This window comes from Asterias rubens, chromosome 10 (assembly GCF_902459465.1).
Source record: "Asterias rubens chromosome 10, eAstRub1.3, whole genome shotgun sequence".
Classification (NCBI taxonomy): domain Eukaryota; kingdom Metazoa; phylum Echinodermata; class Asteroidea; order Forcipulatida; family Asteriidae; genus Asterias; species Asterias rubens.
This window is the reverse complement of record NC_047071.1, coordinates 15,705,389-15,717,296: the sequence shown is the minus strand read 5'-3', so window position 1 is coordinate 15,717,296 and position 11,908 is coordinate 15,705,389. Positions and strand designations below refer to the sequence as shown.

General features: G+C 41.4%; 1 protein-coding gene across 1 annotated transcript; it reads right to left on the bottom strand.

Annotated features, from left to right (window-relative positions):
* Positions 1 to 528: 528 nt before the first annotated feature.
* On the bottom strand, positions 529 to 5,919 carry LOC117295695 (metabotropic glutamate receptor 4-like). Its single transcript, XM_033778406.1, has 2 exons — positions 3,859 to 5,919; positions 529 to 1,095 (listed from the first exon to the last, which is right to left on the bottom strand). The coding sequence occupies exons 1-2, from the start codon at positions 5,917 to 5,919 to the stop codon at positions 529 to 531; spliced, it is 2,628 nt and encodes an 875-aa protein (XP_033634297.1).
* Positions 5,920 to 11,908: the final 5,989 nt, after the last annotated feature.

The following is an 11,908-nucleotide window of genomic DNA, read 5'->3' as shown; positions in this document are numbered from 1 at the left end:
TATCCACTGCCTTTAAGTGTGTAAGGACCGGCAACTTTTGTTGTCTCAGATTAGGAAAAACCCTACAAAAGCTTATTCTGCAAACCTCATGAGCTCAGTGTGTAATACATTTTAATAGCATCCATCGTTTGAAGGGAATGTATACGTTTGGTATTTATTGGCAGCACAAACTTGGTTAGAAGTACAGCAGTCTATGATTAATTTGAATCACATTGTTTATTTGAATCTGAGAAACGTTTCTGTCTGATTGTGTCTTCAAATTATGGGCTATTCTTCTTGCGATATCTTATAAACGCTTGCATCTTGGCGATATCTTATAAACCCTTGCATCTTTTGAAATGAAACGTTCACAGATTATTTGTATGGTGTATAGATTATCTACATGGATTGAAACAATCGAACAGTTCCGAAAACCAGATGTATATACATTCCCTTGAAATGCGTTATGAAATTTACCCTGGATATGTGTACGGAACATTGTAGCTTGGTTATGGGTTATCTCGTATATATGCGAATCGTTCCCGAAATTTAAGTTTGTTCTTTGGCGTCTTCCATTTGGCTTGAGCCAGCACCCATAGTTTCAGACGTCGTAGGGTGAACTTTACCCTTCCCGCCCATTATAAACTGGCTCTGCAAAGTGTTCTTTCCAACGCGATTTTGATCCGCTGTATTATTATTTGGCCGCTCCTGGTAACCGCGGACAACCGCGAACAGCTTGGATAGATAGACAAAAATAAGAGTGACATAGCCGTTGATGACGGGGACGAGACCGATCGAGAAAGCTGAAATAATTGCCTTGTCAGCGGTAAGGTACATCGGCAGGGCAGCCACGATCGGAACCAATGTGGTGTAGACGCAGGCTGCGTAAAACCGCGCCTCGTTGAAGTTGCCAGGAACGTTGCGAGCCTTGTAGGCGTAGAAACAACACACTAAGAGAAGGATCAAGTTGTAGCTCATCGACGCCAGGAACCCACTGCCAATGTTGCAGAAGATCTCCAGGGTCCTGGGTTTGTTTTCAGCCTGGGTGGGGTATAGCTCTATTGTGGTGAACCAAGTGCCTGGTGAGACCAGGGCAGATACTATGATGACCACGACCTGCAAGTTATAAAGAATGAACCAAATTTTATTGGGGTCGATTTTACTAACTTTGGTTTGTTTGCACATAATTCGCGATGGATTTCCAAAGAGGTTAAAGTAACAGTTAAGATCAAATAAGCTTCCTTGTCCCACAATTTTAACTTTTTCATTAAGTTTCAACAAATATTTATTGAAAAAAGGCTAAACTAGTTAATTTTTATACACTAGACGTAATGAGTATTTTTGTTGTTTCGATTTTTTTTCAAAGGCATTTTGCTTTTTTCATCAACAAGAATAATATTCTTCGTTTGACGTATTTTCTCGTAGGCCTTGCATACCCTAATCTCATACGATGGACCTTATTTATAATGTATATAACGTAATTACAGTAGGATGACCTCGCCTAGAGGTCAACATGATTTGTTCTGTTTTGAAAAAGACCCCACAATGGCGCTCCCGTAAGCCCATGATAAGCTCTGTAAGTGCAATTTCCTGACGCCCTCATGACAAGAAGCAGGGCCATTTCGAATTAGCAGCGAAAACATCAAAAAATGGTTGCATTGAGGTCGGAATTTTTTTCACAATTTCCTGCGTAGACGATTTTATTTTGTAAACCGGTAGGCCTATACGCTGTTTTGTCCAATACTTGTGACGCAAGAACCTTTGCTTCGCACGAAGCATTCATAGGAAGTATTTACCGGGCTGAATGGCTGAAGGAGGTATCCTTGTGGATCCATAATTATAGGACTCGGTAAAATACTGCTGACCATTGTTAGGAAACACCAACCCAATATTCGTCATCCCAGATATAGGCACCTTCTTATTAAGCGCCCCCCCCCCCTCCCCCCTCCACCCAGCCAGCGCCACAACAACTTTTGGGTGCGTTCGTTTAGCTTCCCCGGTGTGTGTGTGGGGTTTTTTTTCAGGACGAACGTGGGTAAATATCTGCACACGTTCGTCCTGGAAAAAAAAAAACCGCCACACACCGGGGTCGACCCAGGGAAGCTAAACGAACGCAGCAAAATATAGGGCGTGTAAACAATAAAAAGGGAGGTTTACCAAACCTGGAAATTGGAAATAGATTGCTGTCCAGGCAGTCGGCAATTTGTATTGTTTTTCTCCGGCCCAGAATTGTTGCCATTATAAATAGAGATTGTACGGAAAAACATCAATTTGGAAACAGCAGCGAGGATATAACTGCTTGTAAATTAAAATTGTAACGCTATAGGTAAAACATATACCGATCGGTTTTCAGGGGGACAGAAGAGGGTTCAATGTTGTGTTTTTCCCAACCGTTACTTAAGCGTTAGATCTTTTGGCTACGGCTTACGCTATGGCTACGGCTTATGGCTAACATCGTCGTGACTATCGAGTTACATAATTTGAACTGGGTGGATCCTGGGTCGGGTTCGGCATAGGCTTCATTCAAGTCCCGTTCTCGTGCGAGGGGTCCCTATAAGCATGTAGCTTTTGTCGTCCCAGGTTGTTTGGGGGTTTCCGACGTTCAGTCCCATCGACTGAACATGGGATTGGGACTTGAGTCAAGTCTAGGTTCGGCGTAGCGCATGTTGCCACTACATCTTTGCCGATCTTATGTTCTAGTAATACCATTGGTATTGCCCTATTTATGAGAACTTGTATTAGGCTTCCACAGCAGGTATATAAACCTTTTTTAATGAATTGAATTGGCAGACTAATTACTACAAGTGTGTAATCATTATTGTCACAATTAAATTACAACGCGCTAAACCCTTATTTGACTCATGTAAGGCCATGTCCGAATTAGTGGCTACAGCTACGGCTACGGCTATCCGCGGGATAACCATTCGTTGAGGTATAGGACGTCCTCAGCAACAGCCTTAGCCATAGCCGTAGCCGCTACCAAGGTGGGGTTAGTGACAGTGTAAGGGTTTGTAATATTAGAGGGTAGTTTTAGGTTTGGTCCTATAGTTATAGAGTGTCAGGGGTATCCTATTATAGGGTCGGGGTTTGTGTTAGGGTCGGTCCCAGTGTTGGGTTAGGTTTCAGGGTTCGGGTAATGGTGTTGTTATGGTTGATCTATACACAGATACAGAGTATAATACGAAAGTGTAAGGCCGCCAGGGATGACCGTGTTAGGGTTTGGTCCACGGTTGATCTAGGGTTAGAGTTTAGTATAAGGGTTTATCGTAGAGGATTATGGTCAGTGTTGTGGATGATTGTATATATGGTTAGGGTTGGCTCCATGGTTGATCCATGATTAGGGTAATTGTTAGGGTTTAGGTCAGGGCTATTGGATTATCGTAGGATTATGAACATTTAGGGATGTCGGAACATAACTCATTCCATACACACCACGTGTTCTAAACTAGTCTACTAACCTGGGTTATGACAAGCATTGCTAAGATCGCCAACTGCATTGTTGATGAAATAACTCTATTACATACTTTACGATGTCTACGTCTACTAACCATGGGTTCTACTAGTCTACTAACCTGGGTTCTACTACTCTACTAACCTGGGTTATGACAAGCATCGCCAACTGCATTGTTGATGGAATAACTCTATTACATATTGGGTGCGTTCGTTTAGTTTCCCTGGGTCGACCCCGTCGAGTGGCGTTTTTTCTTTCCAGGACGAACGTGTGCAGATAATTACCCACGTTCGTCCTGGAAAACAAAACAGCAACACACCGGGGTAGACCCAGGGCAGCTAAACGAACGCACCCACACTTTCCGAGGTCTACGTCTACTAACCTGGTTTCTACTACTCTACTAACCTGGGTTCTACTACTCTACTAACCTGGGTTATGACAAGCAGTGCTACGATCGTCAACTGCGCTGTTGATCCGGTAAACCGAGGACGTCTTACGGTCTTTGTGCTACTCTCGAAGATCCTGTAGATGCGGTTCACCTTCAGGAGTAGAGGGGCATACATCATTGTAAAGGACAAGACATAGAGACTCTCCCCCAAACCACAGACGACAGCACTGGGCGAGCTGAGGAAGGGGACGATGGCAACGAGGGAGAGTAATATTCCAACGATATTGACGGCACTGAGTTCTCGGCTACTTGCCTTAATCAGGGCATGTTGACGATGTCTGATCATGCCACACGTTGTAAGTCCACAAAGTAGCAGAGCGATACCTATCATTGCAACTAGAACAGCGATTATCGGCGCGTCCAGAGTCACAGTCTTTCCGATTAGTTTGTCACAAACGCTGTAGTCTTTATTTGGCCATTCGTTCTGTGCACACTGGACGCATTTAGTACCGCTGACGATATCGCCCATTCTGCATTCACGGCACCCCCAGCAGCAAGATTTGACCTGGTCTTTCTCGACGACGAACCCGGGTTCACATGCTTCTCGACATTCAGACTTTGGAGTCATATCATGTTCGACGTTCCACTGGATCAAATTTTCGTTGATGTGCAGTCGTTCTTCACCTAAACCAAAATCCCAAACACCAACGTCAACCAGTTTGACCACACCGTTAATGTTTTGTACATTCCATACAGTAAACCTGCCTGGAACGTAGCTATTCTCAAAGTTGAATTCGCCTCTCGTCCCCTGAAACGAGATGCTACTAAGCTGGTCCACAAAAGTTTCCCTAATATGATTTTCAACTAAGCATTCTGTGAATGAGGTATTGCAGAAATCACGAAATGCTTTATCGAGGGAATGTGCAAGCGAAAAAACAGCGTCCATTACAGGAGCAAGCATGGGGTTAAACTCACTGAAACCGTCTTCGCTTGAGGTTTGGCAAATGTCAGTTCCTTGACAAAACTCATCGTACCAAGGGTTGGCATTCGAGCCGTTCAGCGCCAGAGAACGAAAGTGTTCTTCGAACCTCACCAGTTTGGGTTTAAAATATTCAATGAAGAGTGTTCCCTGTGGAAATTCATTGGGTTCAATCTGGTTTCCGAACGAATCTCCCGCCAACCAGGTCCGTATGAGCGGTGGTTGTGCCGACCGAACAGCAGATATTACGGCACGAGTAGTGTCGGCCGATTCGGTTAGCAGCACCACGACATGAGCACGGGGGTTGTCTCTGAGGGTCTTTACCAAATCGTTCAATTCAGTATGGGTGGGATGCCTACTCACCTCCGTCCTGATCAACTTGCACAACTCACTTCGTTCTGACGCCTCATCATAAACCTCACGCTCAAGGTCTAGTATGCTTTGGTCGGACGAGTATATCAGCGCTACATATTCCCATCTGAAGTGAGCCAAGACGTCTACGATACCCTCAGCCCTGTATGTATCGGGGGATATTGTGGCGAAGAAGTATGGGTTTTGGTGTTCTTCGAAGAGCTCCGAACCCGTAGCGCCGTATGTGACATGCGGCGTCTTGAACAGGCCGGCCGTGCTGACGACCACTTCGCAGCTTGAAGTTTCTTCCGTGCCTAAAACACCCATGGCTATTTCAGTCCTGTCTCTGATCCTAGGACCAGGGACAATGCAGTACTTTCCATCTACGGTTGGTTCGGCACCCATGGCAAGAGCGAGTGAACCCCACAGTGCGTACTCGGCCCGAGAGCAGTCATCGTGAATCATAAACCCCAATGTAATGTTGGGTAAAACGGTGTCGTCTTCGTTAATGGTTTTCACAGCAAAGACCATGGCTTCAGTTAGCTGTAGGGCAGATACAGGGCCAAGTTCCCCGCAGTTTTTATCCTCCGGACCGTCTTTATGGAGGGAGAATATACCCCCAATGTAAACATCACCAGAACTGTTATAAACCTTACATACTATTTTTGGTAAACGCGCCGTGTTTGCAACGTGCAGGACGAGCAACGCGACAAGAAAGTGACAGAACATGATCCTCTTTGCGTTCCGGAAAGTCCGATGCCTCCAACCCATAGAGCTATTAGCTCTATGCTCCAACCCCAAGTATTGCGGTCTATACAATACCGCAAAAGTGATCACTGACTGCCAGTAAATATTCACTTCATGAAATTCAATTTGCAAATCGTGGTTGGTGACAATGACGGTCCAGCGCTCGACGCATGTCAAATCAAGTGTTCAGTAACACACACAGCGTGCATAATATAATGGTACGTGATAGAGTTTTTTCCGCGACATCTCAAAAGAACTTCCGTTTGGACACAATTTATATACTTAAAAGCATATGACGCAATTGGCAACTGCCCAAAATAAGCATAAAAACTTACTTGGCAACGAGCAATGGAGAGCTGTTGATAAATAATAAAAGCATCGTGAGAAACGGCTCCCTCTAATGTAGTTGTTGAGAAAGAGATAATTTCCCACTCGAATAAAATAAAAACATTCAGCTGAAGCCTTTTTTTTGCATATGAAAGCACACAAAGTACTGCATCGAGTGTGTTTTTCTTTCATTCTTCTCTTGCAAGTTCGATGACCCAAATTTTGACATGTTAGTTATTTTATACTTATTTTGCAGTGAAAATACTGGTCTTTGACAATTACCAGAGCTTTTAAACGTTTACACAAAGGAAGTATATCAGAATCTGTTTTCATGAAACTGCAGCAGACCTTCATACTAGATTGTCGCTAGTCTATTGTATGATCTTAACTTACTTTTTAACATCTGGGATAATATTACAGTCAATATTTATGGGTTTGGGTAACTGTATGTAATATTGTTAACTCTTTCTATATATAAGTTGTCTTGGACATGTTTAAAACTAGTCAGTTTTTCAACCATACACTTACTTTATTTTGATAAAGAGCTGAATATAAATTAGTTTCCCTTTGTGTCAGTCATCAATAATTGCCATGTAGTTTGCTAATAAAGATTGCAAATGGTTGGAGAGCCAGGATAGATCCAGGAAGTACCCCCTAACTCAGTGGTAGCACACTGAACAGGCAAACTAGATTGTGTTTAGAAGAAAATCGATTGTGGTTTATATCAGTCCATAAATATTGAGCAAGCTGCCCACAGGTGGCTGGTAGATGGGGGTCGTCTCGATAGGCTGTACTTGTTTATCTGCAACCAGACACATTAAAACAGAAAAACAAGAAAATATGAATACTCGACAAACAACATTTTAAAACCTATCACGAGTGAAAAACGATACCATTGTTTTACGTGGTCCTGTGTGCTTTCGTTTAAAGGTCAGTAAACAGTGTAAAACACACACTGGCTTTTAATTTCTGTTCACATAGTTAAGTCGGGGTTTTGTTTTCAAAATAAATACCATTCAGCTGTTGTAAATCCACAAATTGAAGTCAACAGTTATGTACATGTAATAGACATGCATGCAATATCATGGTTACAAACCTGTATAAGTTATTGGTTTGCCCTCGTGCTCTTATGAAGTCCTCATCATCGGCTTGTCTCCGCTAAATTCCATGAAGTCCTTATATCTGCTGGGCCAAAAACCCACGACTAATCAAGATCCAAGATCAAGACCAAGGTCTGCGGAATTTAAACCTGAATAACAAAACAAATTCACAAAAACAAAAATAATTAAGGGTTTACTGTGTAAGTTTGTCATTTCACTTGAATTAAATATAAAGGTACCCTTGTACAACCTACAGTTACCTATGTCCACAATTATTAAAAATTGAAATGCAGGATAAAACAAAAACATTTATAAATTTAATGTGAAAAAATCTTGAGAGCATTAAATGGAATGAATAACTGAAACTGCAATAAAAGTCATATTCATAACGAAGGTAAAGTAACGTCTTAAAACATTATTAACATACCTTTTGGGGGATGTAAAGTGAAGCCATTCCGTGTGTAGTATTAAATCTGTGCACTTTGCAGAACCTATACAAAAATAATTACAAACCAAATTAAACTGTTATGCCTTACCAAATTTAATTTAAAAATGGAATTGAATCATCAAAGGTTTCCACATTTTATCAATGCAATTGAGTGATATTAATGACAAACCTAAGTATTACCAATTTTTTGAACAAGCCAAGCTAATTATAATTATTATCTTTTGATGACAGACTACCGACTAGTTTTCTACTACTGTACACTTTATTACTGTAGGACGGTCCACACTAGAAACTAGTTATTGAAAGGGGGGTTAACTCATGTCATAATCATGTAGGTTCGAATCCCCCAACCAAGCCAACATTAAATTAATTAAACAGGGCAAAATAGAGCTGTCAGTTTCATCAGACGTCATTTATCATATTATTGGCATGATTGGTGAGTCGGTGATTATATTATATTAACTATTAAATATAATATTACTTAAATAATGTATGGACACCAGTACTAGTACTACTAGTTCATAAATATAGAGGAACATCGTGGAGGAAGGGAGTATGGAAACACATACAACAACACTGTCCTGCTGTAATACACTAATAACACAATTATTTTATTGCATGTTTGCTGCCTGCATACCGTATGCAGTAAGTTACAGGTACACAAAATGTACGATGCATGTGTTATGCGTACGAGTCTACGAGTTTTACGACTGTATTATACGAACGAAGGCATATTTCTAATTGCTGGTATTTCTACATTAGGCTGTTTTAATCTTACCACTGAATGAAGTACAATGGTCTATAAATTATGAAGGGTACTTTTACGTTTGTTTCAAGACTTATTTTCACTCGTTAACTTAAAAAGTAAAACAAAACATCGTTCAGTACCTAAATCACCATACATAAGCCTTCCATGTGATCTGTGTGTTGCCAAGCGGACAATGCACATGCGCGCAGCTCTTGTCCCCACGAAGACGAACAAAATGCGCATTTTGCAGCGTGAGGGTTCGATCAGATTTGGGGATGAGTTTAGTTTGTGTCACTTCGTGAAACCGCCGGGTGGGCGCGCGCCGTTTTAACGAAGTGACAGTTATCTTGGTGTCAGTTCGTGAAAACGCAAACAGCGGTTTTCGACATGTAGGCCTATGTTACTAAACGTAAAACCGTTAAATACCATGGCAACACTTGTTTTGACTTTTAAACTCAATGAGAATAAAGATTTCCTTCAACCCTAACGGAATATGTAAAAAAAAAAAAATCCGAAAAGGGTTAATTTTTGACATTCGTGTCACTTCGTGCATGCTTCGTGGATTTTCGTGTGGTAAGCACCGGAAGGTTAGCATGCCTTTTGGTGTGCTTACGGTTAGCAGCGCTATGAAACAGTAAGCAAATTTGCGTGCTTACTGTAGCAGAAACATTTGCTTCAGCCTATTTCACAGGTTAGCAGGCGGCCATATTGCGTGTTTACCGTGATTTTGCATTGTGACGTCATTTATTTTCGTGTGGTAAGCACCGGAAGGTTAGCATGCCTTTTGGTGTGCTTACGGTTAGCAGCGCTATGAAATAGAAATTGCACAGTGAGCACAAAATCGGCCGCTAAGCAGCCCTATGAAATTGGGCCCAGATCGAAGCCTGGAGCCGCATCCAAAGCCAGTTCTTTGCTTGCGGTAAGCAGAGCCATGAAATTTTGCCCATTGATGACGGCGACATCAGGAATGCGCCCATTGCAAAATGAGGATGAGGCCGGCGGCCACGGACGCAAGTATTTTATATATCCGATGATGATGATGATGACGGGTGTTGTCACAATAGATACATAATCAACATTAGAAGTACATGTACATGCAGTCAAGTCACCTGATTTTCTGTTTATTATGCTTAACAAAACAGCAATTTCCCTAATAATATGCTTTTTTTATGGGTTGAAGTTTTCTTAATTAACCACGAAAAATCACTGCGTTCAAACCATAAAACACGAAGAGCTAAAGCCAAGCTCAACATAATGAATGAAGAAGTTAAGGATGGGATGGAAGTGATGGACCGTAATAATTCTTTCAGTTCAGTTTGGAAGGAAGATGCTGCAAGGGAGCCGCCTTTTCCGTCTTTTTTCTTGTCTTTTACCTTTTTGTGAGCTCTATCGCAATTTATTTTTCGCTGTTACTGTTTCGCCTGGGTGAAAAAGTAATCCGACCCGGCGAAAAAGTAATCCGCCCAGTCTCGAAAAAGTAATCCGCTAGGGCTAAAACGTACTACCGCCCAGGCGAAACAGTATAATTCGCCCAAGCGACTTTTATCAGTAATCCACCCGGCCGAGCGAAATGGCTTCGCTTTTTTCCCCTCCTCACCATGTCTTCTAATACTCTTCCGTGTAGGCCTGCTTAACACTAATCTTTAACTTAAAACATATGAGATAGGCCTACCTCTAACCTAGAACCACCAAAAACGTCATCGCCGATGTCAAAAGCTGACACAACACAAACCATTGTTGGTCCGATGTATGAATGTTGGCTGGAGTAATTCGCCTTATTTTTCTTGTAAAGATACAACGATAGGCTATCTTGGCGACGACGAGGGTTAAAAAGGAAAACACATTTGTGTTTTCAAAGTGATGCGTTTAATGGTGGGCCTATAACTAAAATTAGACTTATTTTTGAACGCTTTTGAAATCATGGCAAGTTTCTACTTTTTGAAAGATTGTAACGGCAATTCTTTCCTCGGTACTAACTTTGCTACCTTTCTCCGACTCTTATTTCCTCGATTCGTACTCGGCGCAGCCATCTTGGAATATTATTATGCCAATCAGCATGACGTCATGGCCTGCTGAGCTGTGGGCCCGTAGGGGAGGCGCCAGAATTTGTTTGTTTATCATCGCCGATGTCAAAAGCTGACACAACACAAACCATTGTTGGTCCGATGTATGAATGTTATCTGGAGTTATTCGACTTATTTTTCTTGTAAATATACAACGATAGGCTTTCTTGGCGACGACGAGGGTTAAAAAGAAAAACACATTTGTGTTTTCAAAGTGATGCGGTGGGCCTATAACTAAAATTAGACTTATTTTTGAACGCTTTTGAAATCATGGCAAGTTTCTACTTTTTGAAAGATTGTAACGGCAATTCTTTCCTCGGCACTAATAAAAAAGTTCGGCGAAGTGCAGATTGACATTCCGGGCCGGCTACACTGCAAAAACTGAGGTGTTATAAATTGACACCATGGGGCTTCACATTATATAGATCCCCTAAAAGGGAGGAAAAGTGAAATAATGGTTTTACCCGATTCAGGGTCAGACTACTCTTGTCCCAACTTTAATGGTCTAAACCACGCAGCGTGCATATAACTGATAGAAGGGGGGTTTTTATTCGCGACATTTCACAATATTTATTAAGTCTTCCACTCTGTCCGTCAAATCACTCACGTGAGGACAGAATATTGAGTGCAACGACTATACCTTCTACTAAAAGGAAGTCTTCCAAATTGTCATTATTAAATTCTGAAGTGCCCCGGTTATCATTTTGTCCCAAAATAATAAGCAGGGTTTGAAACTTTACCTCAGATAATAAATTAAATTGTAGGAATCAATTGTACTCTCCTTTTTACAAAAATTGCCTTGGTCCGGTTCTGGGGTTTTGTGTGTCCTTTGATTTCCGTTGTTTTTTTTTGTTTTTTTTTTTGGGGGGGGGGGTTTTTGGGGGGGGGGGGGCTCAAAATGTTCTTCTCAAAATTTGCGTTCATTTATTGAGTTTGGTTTATTGGGCACTCATATTGAATAACTATAGGGTAAAGATTTGTCCTTTATTTACAAACAAACAAACGAACAAACAAACAATAATAATTCCTTCATGAACTACTTGTGCAACTTTTGCTTGGTATTATACACTGGATTTGATCAGTCATAGGTAATTTGATATTATTGTAAGAACTTAAGTATTTTTGGCAAATAAGATTGGTACAAATTTTCATTGACCAAGAAATGTACATGAACAAAGTGCGCCCTCAGTTCCTTTTTTCGATTTTTTTTTGCGCCCCCTATTGATGGTGGAAAGCTAAAAGATAAACTTGTACCCAAATAAATACACGCGATGGCTCACACGTTCATAATATCGAATCGCGGGGATGAACGAAATATCGTGGCTCA